This window comes from Melanostigma gelatinosum (genome assembly GCF_949748355.1).
Source record: "Melanostigma gelatinosum genome assembly, chromosome: 19".
In the NCBI taxonomy this organism is placed as follows: Eukaryota; Metazoa; Chordata; class Actinopteri; order Perciformes; family Zoarcidae; genus Melanostigma; species Melanostigma gelatinosum.
This window is the reverse complement of record NC_136652.1, coordinates 16,202,476-16,227,247: the sequence shown is the minus strand read 5'-3', so window position 1 is coordinate 16,227,247 and position 24,772 is coordinate 16,202,476. Positions and strand designations below refer to the sequence as shown.

The 24,772-nt window shown below is 41.5% G+C and overlaps 1 protein-coding gene across 1 annotated transcript in view; it reads right to left on the bottom strand.

The window, feature by feature from the left end:
* Nucleotides 1-71: 71 nt before the first annotated feature.
* The window catches only part of LOC306793185 (low density lipoprotein receptor adapter protein 1), a gene marked incomplete at its 5' end in the record, with an annotated part of 28,797 nt that continues 4,096 nt past the window's right edge, over nucleotides 72-24,772 (bottom strand). Inside the window, 9 exons of the mRNA XM_079290676.1 lie at nucleotides 72-163; nucleotides 569-597; nucleotides 3,105-3,139; nucleotides 4,548-4,675; nucleotides 6,267-6,353; nucleotides 6,954-7,026; nucleotides 7,412-7,526; nucleotides 12,803-12,915; nucleotides 15,040-15,182. Coding sequence (XP_079146802.1) covers nucleotides 117-163; nucleotides 569-597; nucleotides 3,105-3,139; nucleotides 4,548-4,675; nucleotides 6,267-6,353; nucleotides 6,954-7,026; nucleotides 7,412-7,526; nucleotides 12,803-12,915; nucleotides 15,040-15,182 — 770 coding nt within the window. The 3' untranslated portion in view covers nucleotides 72-116. The remainder of the gene's footprint in view (nucleotides 164-568; nucleotides 598-3,104; nucleotides 3,140-4,547; nucleotides 4,676-6,266; nucleotides 6,354-6,953; nucleotides 7,027-7,411; nucleotides 7,527-12,802; nucleotides 12,916-15,039; nucleotides 15,183-24,772) is intronic.

The window sequence follows — 24,772 nt, the reverse complement described above, 5'->3', positions numbered from 1 at the left end:
TTGATTCCCTTCTTTTTTTTCCTGTGGTGCTCTATTTTCCTGTGGTGCTCTATTTCGGCGTGTTTTATTCAAACTCATTGTTGCAAATAGATTCTCGCAGGAGACCTCGCCGGGACTCAGAGCTGCATCGTTAGAGACGGGTTCGGAGCAGGACGCGGCCAGTCTGACGGTGACAGAAAGGTAATATTGCGACAGAAGTCAAAGGCAGGAAATATGTATTCATCCAAAGGGGTTCACAGGATAGGCTAAGCTTAAAAACGGGGAGAGAAGAAAGGATAGGATGTGGAATGACTTGAATGAACAAATCATAGCTTATAAATAACTAGAAAGTGGCTTTGTACAGTACAGTGTGGAATCACAGATGTGCAGATGCCAGAAGTTTCCCCTCGTGGAGGGGGGTCCTTGAGGCATGTCAGCTCATCACAAAAGGTCATCACAAAGACGACCACTTCATTTAGATGATTTGCTTATTTCTGGACAGTCTGGAAATGAGCAGTATTCTAAATGCAAGGCTTCACGCAACATGCAATATCACGCATGCAAATAACATGCGAGTCACATCACTTACCGGTGTCCATCTCCTCTACTTCCATGTTGCTGCATGCCAGATAGAAGAAAGAGAAAATCATGACTACGTGACTAAATATGAGTGGTTTAAATATGTTAAATTGTAATAACGCATCATCAGATGAGATTTAATAATTCAATGGTCTCATTCCAAAGCCGCAAATGAGGGTTAACTCCAAGGTGGCCGATGAATGAAGACATCTTAAATGGAAATTAAATTATTAAATAAACCGAACGGAAGTTCATGTCAACAGTTGAATATACTTGAATAACTACCTACTATTCTTACAATTAGAATTTTTCCACAGTCCCCAACCCTGACCTGTGCTTACACAGCTAATTAAAAGTGGTGGAAGTGGTTTAACAAGTTAGAAGACTGCAAAGCATTGCTAGTGACCCCTGGAGGATGTGCTGCTACATACAAATAAAGTGGTTTAAAGTGAGCCACCAACTGGCCCCCAATGCTATCTTTCTTAAAGAGGCTAAGCAGGACATTAGCTCAAGAGGCCTGATGGTGAGAGGTTTCTGTACAGGAGAGATCGCTTACAAAAACGAAACTTAAAAAGATTCAAAAAAAATAAAAAATGACTCTTTAATTTGACTATTGGAAGGTTTTATGTTAAAAGCTACACAAAGCTCCTAAAAAGGGCCGCGCAGTTAAGAACCAAACCATTCACGGCTGTGGGACCAAAATGTAGAGAAAATAGGCAATGACGATGTCTTTTAGCGTGTAAAACGTTGGCATGCTTCTTCGTAACCAGAGCAACATCTAATGTTTGGCCATTGGCTGGAGCAGTATTTAAAAGTGTGATCCCTGAACATTTCGTAAGGGAGCAGAGACCACAACCCTCCTTCTGCTGATCTAAAGGCACACGTCACACTGAGGAGGTGTGACAGCCATGACAGCTGAAGGTGATCCAGAGTCTTCCACAGATCAGGGCAGATCTTATCCACCATTCGGGCTCCGCCATGGCAGAGCCCGACATCCTTGCTGACCTCTGCAGGGGGAGGATGTCCATCATTCCCACAATCCTTCAGGATTTCCTGTAGGATGGTCAAATCTAAATCGAAGTGTCACACCTTCCTCCATTCGGAATCCACACTTGAGGTCAGCATTTCCTCGTCCCTGCTCAGGAATGACTTCCCTTCACACCCGGCCACACATTTACCCATTTGCTTGGACCAAAGCGTTGCATGCTCCAACACAACAAACAGATATTGGCCACAGGCAACATGACTTCATGAGTTGTGGTCTCTTTAATGTGTGAAAGCACACCACCAGGCTGCTTTGCTCTCTTTATGGATGAACAAAACAGCACTGCAGGACACACACACACACACACATATCGGCTGGTAATGGGAGGAAATGTGAAGGTCCGTCACTGACTGACTGACAGGGTGATGAAATGACACAATCTGTCATGGCACTTTCAAAATGAATATGTGCTGCAGTGCTTCCGCTGGTAACGTCTTTGCCACCACAGCACATTCCGCGATCAACCGGCACACGGAAAGCCGATGAGGTCATCATTGGTCTCCTATTCCAATGGTTTAATATAGTTTCATATCGCCAGCTGGCGTTAACGTGTGCCTGAACGCCATCTTGCACTGAGACTACAACGCCAGTGTGCGTTTGTTTACACCAGTGAAATGTTATTTTTTTTAATTCATTTTTTTATGTTTGATCAACTTTTTGCATCTGCAGAACATATTAATTAGATTACAACATATCTGAGAACATTATAAAAGTCAATTTAAATTACGAAAGTAATTGTAAAAGTATTACTGAATACACATTTTTTTTAAATACATTTCAAATGCTTCAAATTATATTAAAAAAAGATTTAGCCAGTAGTAAATTGTTTAACAAGATATTTATTTTAAAAGTTTTTTGTGGCCACATTCTGGGTCTCAAACATAACTTAACCATGGCCTGTGATATGCTACTTCAGTACACTTACAACTATAAATATAACAGGAACCACCGTAGAAACCTGCAGATGGACATGCAGTATAACAGCTCCACCTTCACTCAACTTTACACTTACGCTGTCATTATTTGTCAACACCTCACCAGTCAATGATGACACGAACAAATAGGTTCTAGGACACCGAATGAAGTTACCACATAATTATTATGTGCAGCCTTTCTGCATCAGCTCATTGCCGTGGGTGTAACGGCATCTTTTAAGTTACATAAGAAAAGGAGACTGTTGCATATGCCTGTCTCTGTCTGTGAATTTCAATACATATTTGTGTCAGTCAATCTGTCAAATCCAGTTTTTCTCCTCTAAAAGAGTCAGAAGGATTCCTGACAGCTGACCATCACTCTCAGTGCAACTGTCAAAATAGATTGACAGCATTCAAATGGGCATCTACTGCATTTCTGTTTAGAACTGGAATCAACATAAAATTCATGAATTTGGTTTTCAAGGGGGAAACATTGAAGTATTTTGTGTGAGTGAACAATCCCATCTCCTTTCCTAAATGAAAGAATGAATCCCCAGTGTTCAGCAGTAGTCATGTGCAACGGTTACCTTGAGAACGCATCATCGAGGCCATCCTCCACGTCCTGTTGGGACATGAACAATATGAATCAATACACAATTACTTTAAATAACAATCCTGCTGCTCCTGGGGCTCTTCACTGAGTCAGCTGTTTGTCATAACGTATTTCATCCATGTGATACACAAATGAATTGATGAGCTGAAGAATCAAATACTGCACAACGCAGGTTTGATTGAGTGGCAATATCGCATGACTAATATAAGTCTGGAAACATATGGATATGGATACTTTTTTGCTCTATATTCTCTGCACAACGTTCGGGAAGCAAGTGATCCAGCCAATTTATATCACCTTGCCTTGTTTTAATTTACGAGATACCAATGAATATCATGAAATAAATATTCTGTCAAATTTACACTGAAAATAATAAACAAATGAACTCAATGTAAAGCAAACATGGATTATAAACAACACAACAGTAGGAGAGGAGTAAAGATGAAATCTGACTCAATTAAAGAACAAGTTCTACCGATGAGAGAAAAATCCCATAAAGGGAAAATATGCAACAATGAACACAGATGGATTTAGAAGATCAGCCCGTAGGTGAGATATTCTAATGATTATAGTGCCACCTAGTGTTGAGAATGTGTAAGTGAACACCAGGATGGTGACTGATGGTGAGCCTCTGCATCTACATGTAACTGCTCCAATTATACAGACATCAGTGTCAGAAACAGTTTATAATGTTGGGCATTTCCCCCACAAAACACAATAAAGGCGGCAAAATTGTTGAATTTTGAATTGCAAATGAAAAAATACAGTACGCTTTGGTATATTCAACTAAAGGTTGCAAACTGACTCGGCCTTTTCAAACTGCATGGACAACACTTTGCAGCGGCTTCTGCCATCTCTTCAAGTCAGCTGACTCTTAGCAATTGATCTCAAAATTGAATTCAGAAGGCAAGGAAAATGCCCAACAATCATGATATGTAGAGGTTTATTTCTTCAATATTTTGTTTGCCAATAGACACACTGCTCCCCATAACCCTTTAGATATTTTTAGATAGTCTTGTATTGATTTATTTACAGACAAGCAGTCGATGGTTTTAATCCAAGGAGAACGGAAATGACGGTGTGATTTACAAAACATAAAAAAATACGAGAGACACAGCAATCCGATACACCGGACTGGTAATGACACAATAATTGACAAAAGCTTATGTGAACACATTGATGGCCTCATGTTAGCGTGCATGAAAAATGATCCTTATACTATGGAGTGAGGTGTACATATTTAAACTTTGGGAATAAGACACTCGTATAGGATCGGTACCCTGAGTTTCAGGTATCAGGAATTTGGTATCAGGAGAGAAGAAGCTGGATAGGTGCATCCCTATCTGTCACCATAGCATAAAACCACTTTAACCATTATTGTTGGCCCAATCAGCAGGTTGGAGATGGTGTGACCTACCCAAGAGTCGTGTTTGATTGGTCGCCTCCGAGTGGGGTTACTGCGAGGCGAGGGCGAGCTGAGTAAAGAGGAGAAGAAGGGCCTCCGGAGCTTCTCCTCCAACCCAACAGGCTTGCGTGCCTCCGGATCTGAGGGAGGTGGCAGGCGTGGACGAGAGGTTGACAGGGACAGGGGAGGTGAGACAGAGGGGGACAGAAAAACGGAAAAGGACGGGACACATACAGACGGACGACAGAGAAGCGAGAAGCAGGGTGTCTTCAGTATTTTCTGCCTCTTTAAATCTCCCAGTCTGCAGAATCGAAGTGAAACATCAAGTCCTGCCTGTGGCACTCACGGCTCTCTCTGCAACAGGCAGAATTCAATTAACCTCTACAACTTTCTCTCTGCGCCGAGTTACTCCAAAAGTCCTTGAGGCTTTCACGTCACATTTTCTCTCTGTCCTCGGGCCTCTACCGCTGGAAGTTGAGCCAATTTGAATTGAAAGCAGCTGGGAAAGCCAGCCCTTATCTCACAACAAACTGAATGGATGATTATGTCTCATTTAGCAGATCCTGTGACCCCCTGAGCAGTGGGAAACATTTTGACCTATAAATGTGACGGCTATTGGATAGTACTTAAAAATCTCCAGCCCCCCCCAAAATGACTAAATGAGTGGCATAAAATTAGCCGATTTGTCCCAAAGTGAGACGTGATTGACGGCAGTTAAACTGTGAGCAGGCCGTCTTCCGGCTCAGTTTAATATGTAGCTAGAAGATGCTAAGTATGTGTATGGAACTGAAAAACCAAAGGAATTGATTGCTACGTACCGTTAGCGGCTTGCTAAATAACATTACATTTTGGCGAGGGAAAAAACTGGCACGTCTATTTTCAAAAAATGTCGCCTTAACCCTAAGGGATAAATGAAGGGGCGAATGAAAATGGCTTGTTTGGGTACCCATGAGTCTCTACTTCACAGAAATGCCCAATTTATGCTAATCTTATGCAGCTTGGGGTGAAAAACCAAGCTCATTGTTGTGTACCAACCTGCACTTTCAAAGTCATTACGCCAGTGTCTACAGAAGCTTTTACAGAAAGCCTCAAGTCTGGAGGAATCTGTTCTTCACTCACTCTAACTCTGCATCTACTTACTGTCTCGTTTCAGCGACTGCAATATGTTACAGTTGTAATCTTTACTAAATTACTCAGGTTATAATCTTGTCAGTGACAGGCAGTTGAGTCTCTCAGCAGGTTTGTACAGTAGGTTGAAATAACACAATCTTTATCCTCATCTTCCTAGAAATACAACACCTGAATTATTCCTGGGCAGTTGCAAGTGTAACTCCATCACTACAAGAAGCACACCTGCCAGTTAGCTCAGTGTGGGTAATTAGCTGTTAGCGCTAGCAATCGGGTCAGAGCCAAGTGTTTCTTGTGAGTGAAGCTGTGCCTGTATTATACTGCAGTTATCTCGTGTGTTTACACATCTGGCAAATACAGTGTCTGGCGTAACCGTAACTCTGTCAGCACATAATTATTTGTTTAGGTAGGTAATAAAAAGGTCAAAGTTGACTTTTGGCTGAAAATAGCGATTCATCTCGTCTTGTCGTAATTATGAGCAAGAAATTCTGCTGCGTCCAGTTCAGCCTTTTACAAAAAAAACAATATTTAAATAACTGCTGTTGAGCTCAATGTGATGTGCAGGAATGCACTGTGGACGAGGACAAAATCAAAGGAACTTACCTGCAGGAACACACTGAGTGTCTGTTGTCTGTGTCTGCCCTTTGCTTGCTGCACAAGAACAGCAGGTCCTGGCTTTTTTGTTTTTGTCTGAAGACAGAAAAAAAAAAAAACATTTGTCAAAACTAAACCTGAAGAAAAATGGGATGTTTGAAATGTGTTGGTATTTGATGACACTCACGCATTTTGATAAAGCTGATGATAATCTTATGATCACAAATGAACGCCACTTTTGTGAAGCATGAATACAAATCAGCAAAAAGCTAAAAACAAACTACGACATGAACGCGAGTTTACGCGAGGCTGTGGAGGCGGACTAGCCGGCGTGATGGTGTTTTGTAGTCTCATTGAGCCACTTCTTAGCAACCATATTTTTTTAAAACATGTAAAAGCTTCACAATTCAAAAGAGGGGTATTTACTGACATATTTTACAATGTAGAACAAAACTTAAAATCTCTTGTGTTTACCACATATCTTATTTCAGGCATCTAACCAGAGATGAGGGAACCGGAAGGGCAAACATGCTGACTCATTTCTGGGTTTTAGGTGGCCCTCAGATCTTTTGATTGTTAAACTTAGTTAGATTCGTCACAGATTGAATGGAGTAGAGCCTTTCCTTACTCATATGTTTTTTAAAACAGTTCAATGAACTGTCTCAGTGTGGCCTTCTTCCTGTTCAGTGAACTTACCTTCCTGAGCAATCTCCCACAGGTCGAGGGCCACTTTAAAGGCCTGGGCCACCGTTAATGTCACAGCCTGAGCCTGAAGACGAAAGAACAGGGGAAGAATAACACATTTATCATGAAACGTTCATCGTGAAAATATAAAACATGTGGAATAGTTGTGATTCAATTTGGTCCTCAAGAAAATGCTTTGCTTTGACATTTAACCATCCACTGTGATAATTTAAATAAAAAAGTTGTATTTCTCTAAATACAGATTGATGAGTTGTGTGTCCTGCCACAAGATGGAGCCATACACCATCTACATTTACGCCACTGGCTTCCCCAGGTGAGTTACATAGACTCAAACAAACTGACCTCAAGACCTGCTACAGTCCAAGAAGCATGTATTCCTCACTGTACATCAAGCTAAACCCAGACAAACACAAGTATACGCAACTAAATCACAACTGATGCACACTTACGATCTTCTTCTTTTGGCAGAGAAATGCGTGGCACTCCAGGGTCTCATTGAACTGACTCTGAGAGACATATGCGAAGACCTTATCCTGAGTTTTATCTGCTGTGCAGTACGAGATTCTGAAGGAGAAGAGACAGAACTTTTAAATAAAAATCATTGTTCCTATTTACTAACACCATCGATTCTCCTGACACAGGAGTGCATTTATGATGATAAATTAGCAATTGCACCAGATAGGAACCAATTGATGAGATGAGTAAATGAATAACGTGCTTTGGCAGGTCTTAACCTTTTGGCCTTACACACTCAGGCAGCCAAAAGACCTGCATGTCTGTGTGAAAGGGGATCAAGCTACGCTGCAGGTCACACATACATACATGTCAATTTAGGCCACAACTTTACTTTTTCTCTCAACCTTTTTCCATATTCATAAGCAAACCAATCATAGCAGGACGAGAGCGCTGGTTTTGAACATGCTAATTAAGTCCCACAGCTGGCAATGGTAGAGCAGGAGACAAATGAGCAGCAGTGACATCCATGAGAGATTTTTACATTAATTATGAAACACATAAAAAAAAGAAAAAATCTATAAAGCTGATACAACAATGTTTTGTGGATTCAAAGCTCCCATGCAAGGCACAGATGGTGAATTGACCCTGATTTATTTGAGTTCAGCGTTGTGCTAATAAAGCTGCAGTGACAACCTGAACATGTTCTGTTTTTGGGGGCTTTACGCCTGCAAGCTTAAATAGTGCGAGTGTTTGTTGAATTCACTGTATTCAGGTAACTTGCAGACGCTATTCCTCACAGTTTGGTCTTATTTGTCTCTTGAGAACATCAGCCAATATAGAAAGGCATGTGAAACTGCAGAAAATCTGATTAAAATGAGTTAATTTGAAAATATTAATTTCTGAAATAATAACCTCTTTATATATTAAATATCTGAATTTCTACTGTCAGTAAAGTCTTGGATTACAAAACTATCTCTGCTGTGATATTGTGCTTGAGACCTCATTCCCAACAGTCACACCGAATCTCTTCTGGATCCAATATCTGGTTTTCAAGAAATCCAATTGCCTGTAAATCCAGCGACAGAGTTATTTCCAATGGTAATCTAAAACCAATCTAGACAAAGTCCACCAAGCCGTTTGGCTCCCCCACAACAGCTCGTAAAGGTTTACTGAAGCGACAGACACACAAACCGATGGATTTGTTTTTGTCGGATTTTACGCACGCTATTAGAAGCCGTATCGATCTCGAGTCACTCCCCGTGTCCATCTGGGGTTGTTAGCTAAACCAGCAGAGTGTGTCATGTTTGTTGTTTTGGATAGATGTGTAAATGAGCCACAGTGAGTGATGGACTTGACCTTTGTCACCACAGTGAAATACAAAACCTAAATCATAAACTGCACAAGAACCAGATTGGATGCTTTCACTCGCATAACGCAGGAATAGAACTCTACAGGGCGAAGGTTTTTTTTTTTTTCCCCGAATAGAACACAATTCATACATTCTCAATTAGATGTCAGACACTCTGCGTCCTCAATGCATGTCATCATCATCGGTGTGGAGGACACCATACAACTGCAGTCGGTCCTGCTTACAGTAATCCGCAGCTATCAGCCGCTCATTTGCTGCACCGCTTCAAGAGGAGCACTAAAAATAAAGTTCATTTATTCGGTCAAACAACAAGCATGAAATCACCAGCGCTCGGATCTCCCTCTCAGATTGTTTGCTTTCTTGCTCCACTGATGCATGACCCACATTGCAATGCCCATGACACCCAGCTCAGTAGTTCCCCATCTCCTCCGTCCTCGAACTTATATTTGGGCCTTAAATTAATTGCACAAAAAGGAGCAGGGGGTGGGGGGGGGGGGGGGGGGGGAAGTTGAAAGGGTTGGCCTATTTAAGTTTGGTTTTCCAAACTGCTCAATAAAAAAAACTATTTATCATCTTATTGAGACATTATCTACTTTCTGCCTAGAATTTATTTGGCGCAACCTGATTTCACTCATTTCTGGGGGCTTTTATCATTTGAGCCTCCACAGATTTGCATCTCGTTGTATGTGCACTCTCTGAATTTTCAATTTGTTGTTCAATAATATTAATAACAGAGTACATTATTCATCAAAAAGTAATGCAAAACCTAGAAATCAGGAAGTGTGGTAAAGCGGTGTTACAGACAATATGAAACAGAAGAAAAAGGCCTGCGATTGATTATATTGTCTTTTTATAACTATATCCAAGTTCAACTTTAAAGGTCACCCTGTGCATGCTTCACAAAGTTGAAATAAAGGTTCTTTATATCATCATGGACAGTCGGATGAGGACGGAAGCCTGCAGATAGTCTGCAAACACAGCCAGTGCCTGGAACTCATCACTCCTCTCTCTCTTATCGTACACTGCGGTAGATCGCCAGTTCTGAGGCCGGGTTTTCCAAATGCACTGCAACAAGAAATGCTGTTTGTTGTTAAGATGTTCATAAGTAAACATACGCAAAATAAGCAAATAGGTCAGTGCACATATACAGGGCATGTCTGACGAGCCAAGATCTCCGAACAAGTAGCAGCAAGAATCTATGACTGTAATGTGAGAATTGAGCTGTGTAAAATTTTTTTAAATAAAATAAAATAAAATGACACAATTTACAGTCACTTCTATGCAGTGTGATGAAACAAAAGGTCTCTTAAAGATCCTTGTGCACGCACATTTTATTCATTATAAAACCAAAAAAACAAAACCTTTTAATGAGTGCCACCAATGTGCCACACAATGGATCGTGTTCACAGAACAAGCCTTCAGCTTGAAACAACAACAGGAAGGAAAATAATTGACAGCATCACAGAATTTTCACCATAAGCGTGAACAACAGAAGCTGAGCTGTCAGTCTGCATCATATCTCCAAAGGGGCTCTGTGGACCGCAAGCCTTTGATCTCCTCACTGTGTAGAGCACCGGTGTTTGCGAGGCAGAGAGGGGAATATCAATGGAAATATTTGAATATTTACAGTGCAAAGCGTGAATGGAACTTCAAATATCAAAGCCGCGGATTCTCTACGTACACTGAATAAAGCAGGTACGCCATTTAACACAACAATGGACTACTTTTGTTCAATTTTTCAACTGGACAGAAGCGCATTAATGAAACACAGCATTTTGCATCAACACTTTTTTGCAAAAAATTGAACAAAAATAAAATGGCAAAATACATTCATGGATGGTAGAGAAAAGATTGTTCAGGGGATCCGACAGACATCTCACAAATCTGATGGTACGTCAGAACAGCGTGTGTTCGTTATGCTTCCAGCTCTTCGTCTCTGACCTGTACGGTTTTGCTGATTGATATGCTGGTCGATCTCTGTGAGCTCCTGTCAGAATATGAATCAGTAACACCAGTGCAGATGGAGGCTGAACACCTCACAGCGTCCTGCTCATTGGGAGATGCAAGTTATACCGTCTGTTTGTTGTTGTTTTCTTATTTAGAAATAATAATAAAAAAATACCACAGACAAATAAGATAACAAGATTGTTTCAGTTTTCAGCAACGATAAATAATAGTTTCACATAAATGACTTGTATTCAGAAATGAGAGATTTCTTCTGTATTTATGATCCAAAGTTTTCCCGACTTAAACGAATAGTTTGGCAATATGGGAACCATAATTATTTTCCTTTAAACAAGAGTTAGATGAGAAAAAAGACACCACTATGCATTAACTATGGAGCTAGTTCCAGGAGAAGGTTAGCTTAGCATAAAGAATGGAAGCAGGGGGAACATCTAGCCTGTCTCTCTCCAAAGTTACATTAAAACACAAAAAAACAACAACAAAAAAAACCAGCTTTACTGTTGTAGAATATCATCAAACCTCCTGTGTGGCTTAGTCCTTGACATAATCCCTGCCAGCAGTTAGACCTGCAGCAGCACTATAAAACAGACATGATCATGTTACAACATTAAGCTCATGATAATATAATCCGAGTGGCTGATACTGGAAATTAGATGCACTGTAGAATGGGCTGCCAGGAACCGAGTGACTGTCAAGGCTGCTGAATTCAACATCCGTTTGTAAAAACTTAAAAGGCCACTGATACGGGATGATGTTCATTGTTTGTGTCAGTGCGTCTTTGTGTGGGCGCGGGTCTGCGTGTGGGTGGGTCATGGCTGCGGGGATCTTCTTTCCAATGCGATGGCATGATGCCTTCCTGTCTGTTTTCTATTCTTCACTCAGCTTCGCCTGAGGGAAAGTGTGAATCCAATAAGTGTGAATACACAATTAACTCTAAAAACTCACACATTTACATACATACTCGCTGTGTGAGGTGTATACTCAAATGTCCATCTATGGACATGATGTTTTCACCGCTTTTTTTCCTTACTTGTTATGCACAATAAACACACATTTGATCCGTGCCCTTACATCTACACTTTCTTTCACCCTTGACTTGCTGCCTTGGCCAATAAGTGGATTAATGTGCAACTAAAATAAGACATGAGAAAGGAGGGGGGAGAGGGGGAATGGGGCTGTAAGGAGGTGGGGGTGGGGTCTCATAAAGGGGATAAATCAATCCTCAGTCAACCCGAGCTCTGCATGTGGCCCTTCTCTCCTGCATCATTACTCGGGAGGATCGGCAAAGACTGGCAAGCGCGAGTTTCAAAGTGGCCAATTAGTGGTGGGGTGTTCCTGCATTCAGATCTCTGTTTATGTTAATATGTGCAGAAAAGAAAGATTTTTTTCAAGACATTAAATAAAATGAAAGGGAGGAGAGGCGGGGGAGATAAGGAGGGAAGAGGAGGAGATCAGAGAGGAGGCTGATTCCCCTGGCCTGTGGTCTGTTGCCGCTGATAAGGTGGATCAGGAACGGATGCAGACCGACACACACACACACACACACACTCACACACACACACACACGCACACACACACGCTCAGAAAACTGCTTGGTTTAATCCTGCGAAAGGAGTCCAAGCGATGGGCCGAGAGCAAAGTGACCGAGATAGAGGATATCAGTTTCTTCTTGTATCAGATGAAGCCACTTCTTTGGGTTTAGGACTCAACTTGAGGGATTATCAGCATCGTTACGCTTCGATGATGGCCCAAAGTTCAATATGGCAATAGCAATACTTTTTATGTTTATGAACCATCCATTTAATGAACCATTGTTAAGTGATTATGTATCATGTCATATTGCATACACATCCTTATAAAGTCAAACGTTTTCTCTTTGAGGTAACTGGAAATGTTAAGTGACACTTCTGCATGCAGCGCATCGGATTCTAAATGCTTTGCATGTTTCCAATTATTTCCATGAAAGTAACATTCCAAAATGAGCTCACTGCCACTTGTAACATGTAAAAGCACTTTGAAATCTATTTGAACACAGTATTTTCGTATTTACCTGTATATGGAGACATTTTCCATGAGGTCTGTAGTCTCTGTGTCTGTCATGATGATGCCCTTCGGTGAGACCGTCAACGTTACTTTTTGAAACTTCTTAGCACTGGCCCTGGCCTGTGAACATGAAATATAAAACACACATTTACATCAAATAGAGAACATCTTGCCAAAGAGCTACACCCTGCCACTCTTGACATAAATTTAAGATGATCTTACTTCTGATAAAACACCAAAAGAAAACCCTCAAATGCTTCAGTGGCTGCCGAGCAAAATTAGGCGGCCTGCATGAGTTGTCCCAGAAATGTGGGGGATTTATAAAAAAGGTGACGGAGCTTGGGGGAGGAAAGCTGCAATGTGTAGCCCAGAATGAAGGCTCGAGGTCGGGCTGGCAGCCCCATCACTCCCCCTGCCGCTCTGCTCCATCTGGTGTTTCAGAAAATACAGCCATAGTGCTGAGCTTGCGGTCTGCGAGAGCGCCTTTCGACAAGGACAATGACCTCCTTAGCATGCAATTAGCAAGCAAACGAGAGCCGTTTAGTTTCGTATCCAAATGGTGTCAGGTTAAGAAATCAGTAGAGCGACTGTGAAGGAACACAGAAGGGAAAGAAGAAAGAAATGATTTTGTCGTTGTGCTGCACATTTCGACATTCACCCTGCATGGGAACTCTTTCATTTCTGCAGAAGGTGAAATAAAGGCCAATAGGGAAGAGAAGAGCTGAGGATGAAAATAAGTGGGATCTTTGCTTTAAAACAGAAACAAGGACTTCTGAAGGACAGCAGGATCGGTGGCGTGGCTTGCTGTGGGAGTCTAAATGCCCTGGAGATGGTGACGAGGAACAGTTCTGCTTAAATTCACAGCACTTAAAATAAGGGAAACGTATAATAAAGAGAGACTGAGGCAGCTCCTTCATGTAGGAAGTGCTGACAACCACCTTCTCTTCGGTCATGTTCGTATGTCGTGCCACAAGGCACAAAAAAAACAATCTGTCAGCTTGAGATACACCAAGTTCAGCCTTTCTTTCTATGTTTGGTCCCTCTGTCTTGTCTTATCGTGAATGAAGCATGTAGCAAATGGAAAAGTCACAAATGTATTCAGTAATCCCATTTAGGTTGATTGGTTTCCAAGGAAACAGACAGAGACAACTGAGTTACTTTTCCTGTCCTGGTAAAATAAAATCAATTGAATCTTAATCCTGCCATTGGGTTCTGTCTCTAATTGAGAAAGGGGGGGGGGGGGTTCTGATTAGGTTGCCTGGCTTTTCTTTCTGTAGAGAAAGCCTTTCCGGCAGATTAGGCATTCTCATTGTTGCGGCGCTCAGTGGAAAAGGTGTGCACGTGTGCGAGCATGGGAGAAAGATGGGAAGAGGAAAGAAGATGGATGCAAGTGTGTGTTCTCAAAAACATCCAATTAGTTTGTGTAAGTCTACAAACTCACCGGTTAAAATGCAACAGTTTCTTCACAGTTGTGAAAACGGACAGGATTCTGAATTGATGTAGAAAGCCGTGCTCAGAAATCCCCCGTGTGGCTCAGTGTTGAGTAAACATCAGATCACTGGTTTGACTGCTGCACGTGTGCAACCACTGATAATCCGGGATTAGCAGCTATGTGTTGCTGACCTTGATATAAACATGACTCGACTATAAGCCAAGAGAATTACAGAAAGTTAAAAAGGTGAATGACACCGATTGCTCGGTTTAAAAGTCATTCTGCTGGTCAATTCAATATTTGACTTACTTTTAATTTGTACTTTTTCTCTTGAATGGACTGTTTGTCCAACATGCTAACTTCAAAGGCAACACTGAATACTGATTATGAGAGTGTATTTTTTCCCCATGAGAATACATTTGCTGAGGTGGGCGTGACTACTGTTGTAGTGCTACCCCAAAGTTGTATCATACTGCAGATACGGTGCAACAAACTACCAATTTATCAGACATGACCATCCTGACAAAATATTGTCCTGCATCATCAGAATAACGAGCATTCAAATCTGCATTTGACAAGTAGTCGTTCAAATATTATGCCCGGCAGTTTGAGGCTGTAATTTCACAAATCCCCAAGAGAATTTCTATAAAAAGCATCGGTGTAATTGAAATCTTCACAATGTCACTCTGGAAATTTCTCGTTGCCATTCAAGATCCTGACCTTGCCGACAAATGTATATGCAACTCCCGAATCAGCTCCATCGTGTGTACTGTATTCTGGTCGTGTGAGTCAGAAGGAGACCAGTGACTCACCGTGGCAACAATTCTGCGAATGGCAGCTGAGGCCATCTCCTCTCCTTTGGGCTGGCCCACCAGAGTCATACCCAGGTACTTCACATTGAACACCATCCCCTCCAGCAGAGTCTCCTTGGTGTCCGTCCAGTTCTCTGGCAGCTCTGTTTGGACAAAAAACACAAAAGGACAAAAGGAAATCACCAAAATGCCCCGATCTGTCTAAACAAGGTTCTACAATTAAAAGAATATTGCAGTGAAATGTGCTTTACTAAAAATAATATCAACAACAATACACAGAACAAGTATCAGCTCAGATAGTTGTGGATGGATGCTGAACATGTTACATAATCCACTTTGTCAAATGACTCCGTGCATGGGATTAAATTCAAAGTTATTTTGAAAGGGGATTTACATGTTAGGAAAGATCACTTTCAAACAAACTACAATAAAAAAATCTGTCAGAATATGTTTCAGTGTCTACATATAATAATGCTTGCCACAATCAGCACAGACAGCATGCAGGTTAGCAGACAGTGGTGTGTGGATATACAGACATTTGCTAAAATGATTGTGTGACATAATCATTTCAAAAATGTGTTTTTTTTGCAGTGCTTGGAATGTCGGCGCTCTGCAATATGTTTTCTTCTGAACTTGTAGAAGTAGAAAATGTGTGCACTGGAAGATAAGAATACAATAATTGTCCAACTTTACTGAGAGTATAAACACGTGGCTTATGGTTTACTTTGTCTATGAATCCATCCATAAGCGATCCTGGCATTCCACACTGTGCTTACCATCCTATTCAACTGGCATCTGTTATCACTCTCTTCTCAGAGAAGAAATTCTGCAGAGCCCCAACAAACCCGGTATCAGCTGCGCTCTGGTAAACAAAAAGGCTGCAATGTCTTGTTGTCTGTTACTGTGACTTCCAACAGGTAGCACAAAGCTGTCCTCTAGGCAGGTGGGGGGGGGGGGGGGGGGACACCTGGACACCCCACAGTGGACCATCAGGAGACGGATTGCTTACAGAACAATGAAACCGACCACATTCTGTGATAAACTTAATGGGGCGATAAGTGAAACACGATCCACATTTCACAGCAATGTCGCCGCGATAAAGACAACCACCAAACGCATGCGTAACCATCTGATAGATAGTCATATGGAACCTTTGTTTCCCCTGTCCAGAGGTATTTCTGCTCAAACACACACACTGAAACGATTGGGAAATTTAAAAAGAGAGAGAAAGAAAGATAAAGAGACACAAACACAATGGCTGTCTAACACTCTACTGGGCTTTGCTGGCACCAAATTCTCCAAATGGGCTCAGCCATCTGTCACTGGCAGGCCCCATGCAGCTGTGAAGGCGAACAGCAGAGAACACCATCCCCTAACAACGCTTCCAATAGCTCTGAATTATTAACTAATCTTCAATCATACTATGGGGGCTGCTTCAAAACCAGAGAGCGCATTTCATGTTATTAAATGCTGTTGCTTTGATGGTGGGCAGCACGGTTGGTTGCTTTCAACCCGTTCGGGATGAGAGGTGTGTTGACGATTAGAAATCTCATATTTTGTCGAATAGATGTTGTGACTCTTCACACTTTTAGCGATTCATGGTTCTGAGCCTGCCGTTTCACACCATTTATGAATGTGTTTTAAATGTGCTATGGATCCATGACGGGGGGAATTCATCCTCTCTTTCCCCTCTACAGGAGCTCAGAGGTCAGGGTCAGTTACTGAACACAGCGGGTTTCAGTTACAGCCCTGTGATTACCTCAATGCGGAAAACACAAGACAGAATCGTGGAAAGTGATGATTAGGATAGAGACCGCTGGGAAACACGGAATATCGTGGAATTTGCTGATAGTTTTTGGTGCTTCCTAACAAAAGCCCCATGGTCAGAGAGCAAATTGGCATTTGCCTCGGTGCTCGCTGTTCCAAGGACGAGAGTGTCGCAGATGCATCACCTAGCAGGCTGAATATCTGACCTGTCGGAGAGCTGCAGCCAATGAGAGCGCAAGACACGCGTCAGGGTCTTTGGCTACTCATCCAAAAATCGGAAGAATTCGACACTAACAGCGGAAGAGCACATTATTTTACAAAAGGCTGGAATATTTTGCAAAATTGATATTCAACTTTGATTGTTATCTTATGAATTGTTGGAATTTCAATCTTCCACCACATGATGAGACACTTTTCTGTCTACAAAATGTGGTTGAATCGTAAAAAACTGAATTCTGAAAAAATTCAAAGAGGGGTAAAATAAGGGACACGACTTTAAAGAAAGGCATTTTACTGTTGATTATTTAAAAAGGATGATTTAAACATCACAAAATAAACATACTTCCATTCACTTCTACTGTATTGCGGTAGCAGCAAACAAAATCCAAACTATCTGCACTTTTAAGATTTGAGTGTAAAAGCTGTGGAATATTTCAGTTTTTGACAGATTTATATGAAAGCTAATAATGCAAGAACACAATGGGGTGAAAAATATATATACATATATATATATAGAAAATAAAAATCGCCAATTGCGAAACCCGTCCCCCAACAGCAAATTGTTAATTTATAACTTAGCAACCATACCTAGGCACTAGGGCAGGTTTTAGTAGTAGCCTTTCCAAAACCATAAACACACCATGTTCTTGTACCAAATGGATTAAACAGTACAAGGGTCAGTATATTCCGAGTTGGAACATCCGCCATGTGGGAGCCAAGATGCTAGAGTTTGGATTAACAATAGCAGTCCAACTCATTGTTAGTTCTTCATCATAGTGCAGTATTTAGTATTTACATGCATTCTTTTTTTTTTTATGGTAATTGTTTTAAAACGAGTCAACTGGAAACTTCCAAAAGTCAGCTGGTGACGCTGTTTGCAATCAACTCCTGGAGTTAGCGCCAGCTAGCAGCTAGCTGCAGCTGATAAAAATCTGCTGGCAACAAAATCAGTGGTTATCACCAAGAGATTAGAAGGTTTTGTGTATAGTTATTGGAGAGATCGGAGACCCATAATTAAAAAAATTAAATGTGCCTCACCTTGATCAACTCCAACATCAATCCTTCAGTCCAGTTTGGGTCAGCCCAAGCTGTGATACAGCAACTCTTGGTCAAAACATTGAATTGCATGGTTGCGTCTTTTTAAAATGTCCCATCACTACAATGCTGAAGTGCTACAGTCCATGTCGTGTCTTCAGCAGGCTACACACATGCATTATTAAAAAGGGCTTCATGTTGATGCTGCAGGGTTTCCAATATATCATCCTTCTAAAAGAGGAGTGCTTCAATTTTTAATAAATCCTGAGTGAGTCTACAGAGGGACGGCTGATGAGAGTGACAGGCGCAAGCAGAGGGAGGCTAATTGGATTTGAACATGTTGAGGAAAATACTGGGAGGGGGGGGGCCTGCACATGGGCAATTTGAACTTTTATTTTTCTATATGCTTCATTTTGTCATCTGTGTGAGTGTGTGTTCGTGTGAGAGTGTGTGTCTAGATGATCTAATTTAAAAAGGAGCACAAAACAAGATTAGGGAGGGCTGAGGCCATGGTGGTGCACGGATGACGTTTGCATCTTTATTAAACCGATGCCTGGCAACACTTTCACACCCGGGCTGTTGCAGCAAGTGCACTGAATCCATTATCTTCACACAAAAGCCTCACATTTGGGGACACGCGCTAAAGGAATCGATGCATTACAATAAAAAAGGCACCGAGCGATTTGAGGACATTTTGCTGCACTGGGCCTCGAGTGTGTTCACATTGAAGTTATAATGCCATTGCCCGGAGACGTTGACCACGGTAAAATATTCTGAATTCTGCTCTGGATGAACACACTGACGGTTAATTAAAAACACAAACAGGAGCGCACAGATATGCGCACTGGCACGACTTAGCAAGGGCAAATTGCGGACCAAGAGTCGAGCATGTCGTTTGCAGCGTGCAAACCGCGGTTCATTGGCCGCAGCTCACTTTTGCTGCTGGATGCTGGATTTAAATTACGTTACAACCAAACTCTTCTTCACTTCACTGGAGTCAACGAGCAATGAGCGGTTCTCGACAGCGCTGCAAGCAGCACTTCCGGGAGCTAAGCAATCAGCCCACTCCGACTACGACCACGCTCTCCACACATCCGCGCCCCTGAACGGGCACCGCGTTAATCAGAGTGAGGAGCAAAAACTGTTGGAATAAGTGTGTGCTCCGGCGTCAAAATACCAAAAGCATTCCCTGTTTTCAATTTCCCTACAGGTCAGTAAGTAGGCCATTTTTCCTCACAGCATCTTGGTTTGAATCCAATGGAATAAGCACAACACCAATATGTGAGAAAAGAAACATTCCGCTTGCTTTCTAGACCCAAGTGACACCCCCCATCCTCCACATCCTTATAATATAATCTCTTTGCCTTCCTGTTTTACTCATCCGATAGAACTTTGAATCTAGGACACCACCTTGACAGGGAAAATAGGCCGCACATTCAGGGAAGATGGTGGGCTGAGAGGGTGTGTGTGAGTGTGTGTGGGGGTGTAACTGGTTTCCTGATTTTGCCTTGAGGGGGAACAGAGTAAAGCTCAGTCCTTCCTTTCAAACTCTCGCTCTTCCCACCATTTTCTTTTTTTAATTCTATCCCTCCACTCACCTGTCTCACACCTACTGCATCTCATTCTTCACTTCCTCTGGCTCCAATTGAACTCACACATTAAAAACAAATCCCCCTCTTCAAATATAAGAGATCTAATAATAATAAGGGGGGCTTGGGAATATGGATTAATATTTCAGATTATCAATCAAAGCTACAGTACAAGCCACTCATTAAACGTCGTCAACAACAAAGATGGAGTCACGGGATCAAACAGCCTGATTCTATCACTAACAGCCCAGCAGCAGCGTGGAGGTGGTACCTGCACATTACATTACTGAACACTTTGGCTCGGCATCAAAGGAAGGGTAAAAAAACACATTTAAAGTGCTCAGATGAGGAGGAATTACCTTGCGCTTCAAACTGGAGCAGTACATCAAACTCCCAACTCTGAAATTTAATATTAAACATCCAATGGGCACAAATACAAAAAAACTCATGCCAAGCTATTTCAAAATCCTGACACCTCAACTTTGGCTCCCTTCAATTTACCTCTATACAATGTCATACAATCGTGAAAAATTCCACCCATGTTAATTGGCCATTGTCAGTTGTTACCATTGTGATGCTTCAGAAGGGGAAAATTGCACCTACCCACAGTTTGTGAAACGCTCACAGTTGTAATCACGTGGTTAGCGTTGTGTATTTAGATAGGTTCAGAGCATGGTTTGGTTAAAATTAGTACATTTATTACGTATATAAGACAAATTTAAAAAAAGTTAACGTGTTGACTTTAGCACAAATGACGATCAGGAACTCTCCTCCACAGGGTCTCCATATCAGTGATTAGACAGGATGAGACAAACATGTCTTTTTTACTCAAACAAGCATATTTGTCTTCAGAAGGATAGCACCCATTTCCTTCACTCCAATTTCAGACGCAGCAGCACCCTGACCCAGAGAAACAGACTTCTAAAATAATTGATAACTCTTTTATTCCTCAAGCCTGTATCAGCCTGTGTAAAATGCCCCGTAATCAACAGGTCACTTTCACATTTATATTTGAAGAGGATTTAATGATTTATTTTCTTTGACTTCATTGTTTATTCTGTCTCATTCTCCCGAGGCGCTCCATGGCTCACAATTCCCTGGCCTGGCCCTTTGGTTAACCCCTCCCCCACCAGTACCCTAATCTCAACCACTCTCCTTCGCTTGACTGAACCCGACCACACCCCTTCATCTGTATTTTACTCTCACATACCTCCATCCACGACCTAATCCTAACCACCACCCTCAGCCCTATACCCGGTCCTTCAACTCTGATTCGCCATCATACGTGACCAGCAGCTCACCAGCAATGAATATGACTCAGTTATTCCCCCACCGCCTCTCTTTTAAAATAACCATAAACCAGTATTTTTAGTTGCCTAATTTGAACAAAACCTGAACCACAGAAGTGCTGAGGTCTGCCGGCTTGCTGGTCCATTCTGTTAAATAAGGGCTTCATTCAGAAAATCTTGTGTAAAGCCATTTAAATGCTCACTTGTCTGCATCACCATGAGCCAATTAATCAAACACAACACTGCCGGAGGAGAGATTGTTCGTTACACAGACTGTTTACAATCTCTTGACAGTTGTAGTTTATCATTGACAAAAGGGCATTACATAGGGAGCTGACGCACACAGTAAATGTCCATTGAAAGTACCTTGGATCATTTTTTATTGAGCTTTTATTGTTTGTCTATGTCTAAGATGTAACGGTATGAACAACCAAGGGCAATTCTTCTACCCAATGACCTGTATGCATATTTCATCCTACAGTTATTACTTTAACATTTCCAAAGCTGTTTCTAGAGGTAGAAATGTGCATTTTAGACACTGAACCACCGAGGACAAAATAAATTGTCACGTATGAAAAGAAAAAAGGGTCCAATCAACCTAAATTATGAATTAAAGTACAGTACAAATTTACGAGAGAAAGAGTTAAATTCATGGCAAGAAACCGTAACCACATTAACGATGCAGATACTGAAGGAAATCTTTCCCCGCGGCTATTTATTCATAAAGCATAATTGCTCAGAACCGTAGGAGGATTGTTTTCATTTGCAATTCAAACAGGGCATGATTCTCTCTTTGCTGATACAGATCTTTTCCCCCTGGAGTCTGCTGGCTCCCATTTCAACATCTTCATCAACTATAAATAGCTCCCTCAACAGAAGTCCTTTCATGGAACAATAGCTTTCTTTTTAATATTTTGTTTTCTGTTCAAGGGCTGCGACTTGTAAAAGAACGAAAAATAAACCCCCAGGTCTCCCAGTCCTGATCTCAAGCCGAGTGCTATAGGAAAACACCACTCATTAGCTTTCCCATCCTTTATCACAGCAAAGCAAAACAAGTCACCTTCAAGAGCTGCTAATCTCATCGGAGACAGTTCATCTGTGCCCCTTTCACAGATGAGGGCTTCCCACAGGAATCCCCTCTCATGCGGTAGATCACTTTAGACCCTTCCAGCTGAGTGATGGATGCTGGTCTGACACAGCCAGATACCTCCTGGAGTATCAAGGGTCCTAAAGGGGTGATCGATGCGAGTGTTTGAGCTCTGCCCTACAGTTTGGATATGGCCCATTCAAACTCACGTATACATATTGTATTTGTATATTTTTGCCTTTACTTAAAAAAAAGGTGCATCGTATGAGATAAGGAGCATTTAGATTGTCTTTAAACGGCTCTCATCATTGCGATTTGATAGTTGTTGAGATATTCAGTCTGGACCAATGTGGTGGATCAACAAACGGACATTGCCTTCATGGCTAACATTTGTAATTGTTCAGTTGCTTGACAGAGACCTGATATTCCATCTCGCCTTAAATGGGCACTCAGCTTCATTAAATAATTCATAATAATCAAGGCAACTAAAGAGCAGCAGCAATTTGCTTAGATGTTTCAGTCCATCATCATCTGCTTCATAATTCATATTTAGTTAATCATATAATCATTCAAAGGAAACTGTTAAAAGGTAATTCACTACACTCTGCTGGTTTGAAGAGAGCTCGTCTCAAATCTTTCAGTACATCAAGATAACTTCTGCTGGGCTTTTGTGCTTTAACACGCACACTACACAGCAATACAAAAGTTTCCCATTTTTTCACTTTGACGGTACGGAGTTACATTTAGGAGTGGGTACCTCGGCTCTTGGTGCCGAGCTCAGTTGGGGACATGATGTGTCAGAAATGGTGAAGGGAGTTTGAATTTTTCAGGGGGAACAGAACACAGAGATGGGATTTAGCTCTCAAGTGGAGAAGCAGGTTCAGCTGATAATGCGCACACACACACACTCGCACACCGACAGAATGACAATAGAAAACATGCTCAGAAAGACTCTTAGTGACAGCATTTCCCACTTCACAGACAGCTGCCACGGAAATCAAACAGAAGGAGGACTCGGGTGTTAGGACTTTACTCTACACACTGAACAGGAAGCTGGATGGTACGCGAGCGTGCGTGTTGTTGCAGCAGCTCTCCCAAGATAGGGTCTCTCAGTTTCCTTGTGGTGCATAATTCACTTGACTTCGGGCCGGGGAACCTTGTTGGTGCTAAAAACACTCCAGAGAGACTGCACAGAGCAGAATAACAATGAGCTGCATACAGGACACTAAAGGCTTCGATAACCTAGAAGACTTTAAACGAAAAACAGCTGAGTTCCCAAACATAACCACTTACAGCACATAATATATATACACTGGGGGCTTTGACATAATGTTATACACTCGCCATAACGCAACTCTCAAGGGTCTCGCAAAGAAAATCAATGAAGAATATGATGTGGAGCAGTTTTTAATAACGTGAGGCCGAGGCTTTCAAAATCAATATTTGTGGAGTGCAACAGTGAAGAAAATATACTCGCAGCTTAAAAAAAAAAAATACCGATCATGAAAAGTTGGATTCAGTATGCATGAGCGTTAGGCCGAAAACGATCCTCCAGTAACTCAATTTCAACGAAGACGCAACAAAATCAATGTGGCAGCTGTTGTTCTGAGAGACATATTTGAAGTAACATTTGCAGTGACCTTTCCAACTACAGGAAAAATAGGCTTTAAAAGATTTAACCAAACCCCCTGATAATACACACGCACATCTCGTTAGATCCTTCATACGTCCTTATTCCAAAGCGTCCTGCTATCCTTAAACCACAAGGAAGAATTAAGGTGACTCTCATTGGGGATTTAAGGCATTAATACAGCCATGATACTTGTGGAATAAAGCTCAGAAGGACTCCCACTAAGCTTTGATTAAACCCAGACTATTCATACAACTAAATAAAACTGCATTTTAACATCACGTTGCCTGAGTCATTTTGCCAAACTTCATATGCACAAAAGAGAGATGGCTATGAAGTACTTTTTGAAGAGAAAATGTTTATTAAATCTTTATTATCTCATGATAACTGTGAGCTTTTTGAGCCGTGAATTCTAAAAAGGACCTTGAGGAATACACAATGGGTTTAAATAACTTAAATCTCCAATGATAACCTGTTTAATTGATTTCAAAGCCCGTTCCATGAAAACCCATTAGCGGGCCTTCATCATCTTATCTGTCCTCAGTCTGCGACTGGTGAGACTGATGAGTGTGCGAGCATGAATTATGCAGCGTATAGGTGGGAAATCTGCTTCGTTAAATCGTCGTCTGATACACGACGTTTTGATGCTTTTAATGGTTTTATGTGAAGCACTTTGAATTACCTTGTTGTTGAAATGTGCTATACAAATAAACTTGCCTTGCCTTGCCTTAAGTGGTCGTATAAATGACTGAATGTGTATAAGCTACATAGATCCTGGAGAATGCATGATGCAAGAACTGAGTGTTTCTCCTTTAAACTGGAAATGATGGACCACCGGGTTATAAACACATCTCAGCTATTTCCTTAGTTTTGAGTCTTCAGTATGGTTGATGTCATTATAAAAATGAAAAGAAGAAACCGGTATACCCTTTGTAACTTAAATCTTCCGTTTCCGTTTCTTATTCTCTTCGGTTTGTCTGCTCTCGGTACATTTTGTGTGTGTGTAACTGTAAACAGGGCATTGCTGTAAAAGGTCATGCACTGTATGCAAATTCAACCTTTCCTGCAGACATGACGTTAAATAAATCCAGGACCTACAGCCACTGAAAGCACAGCA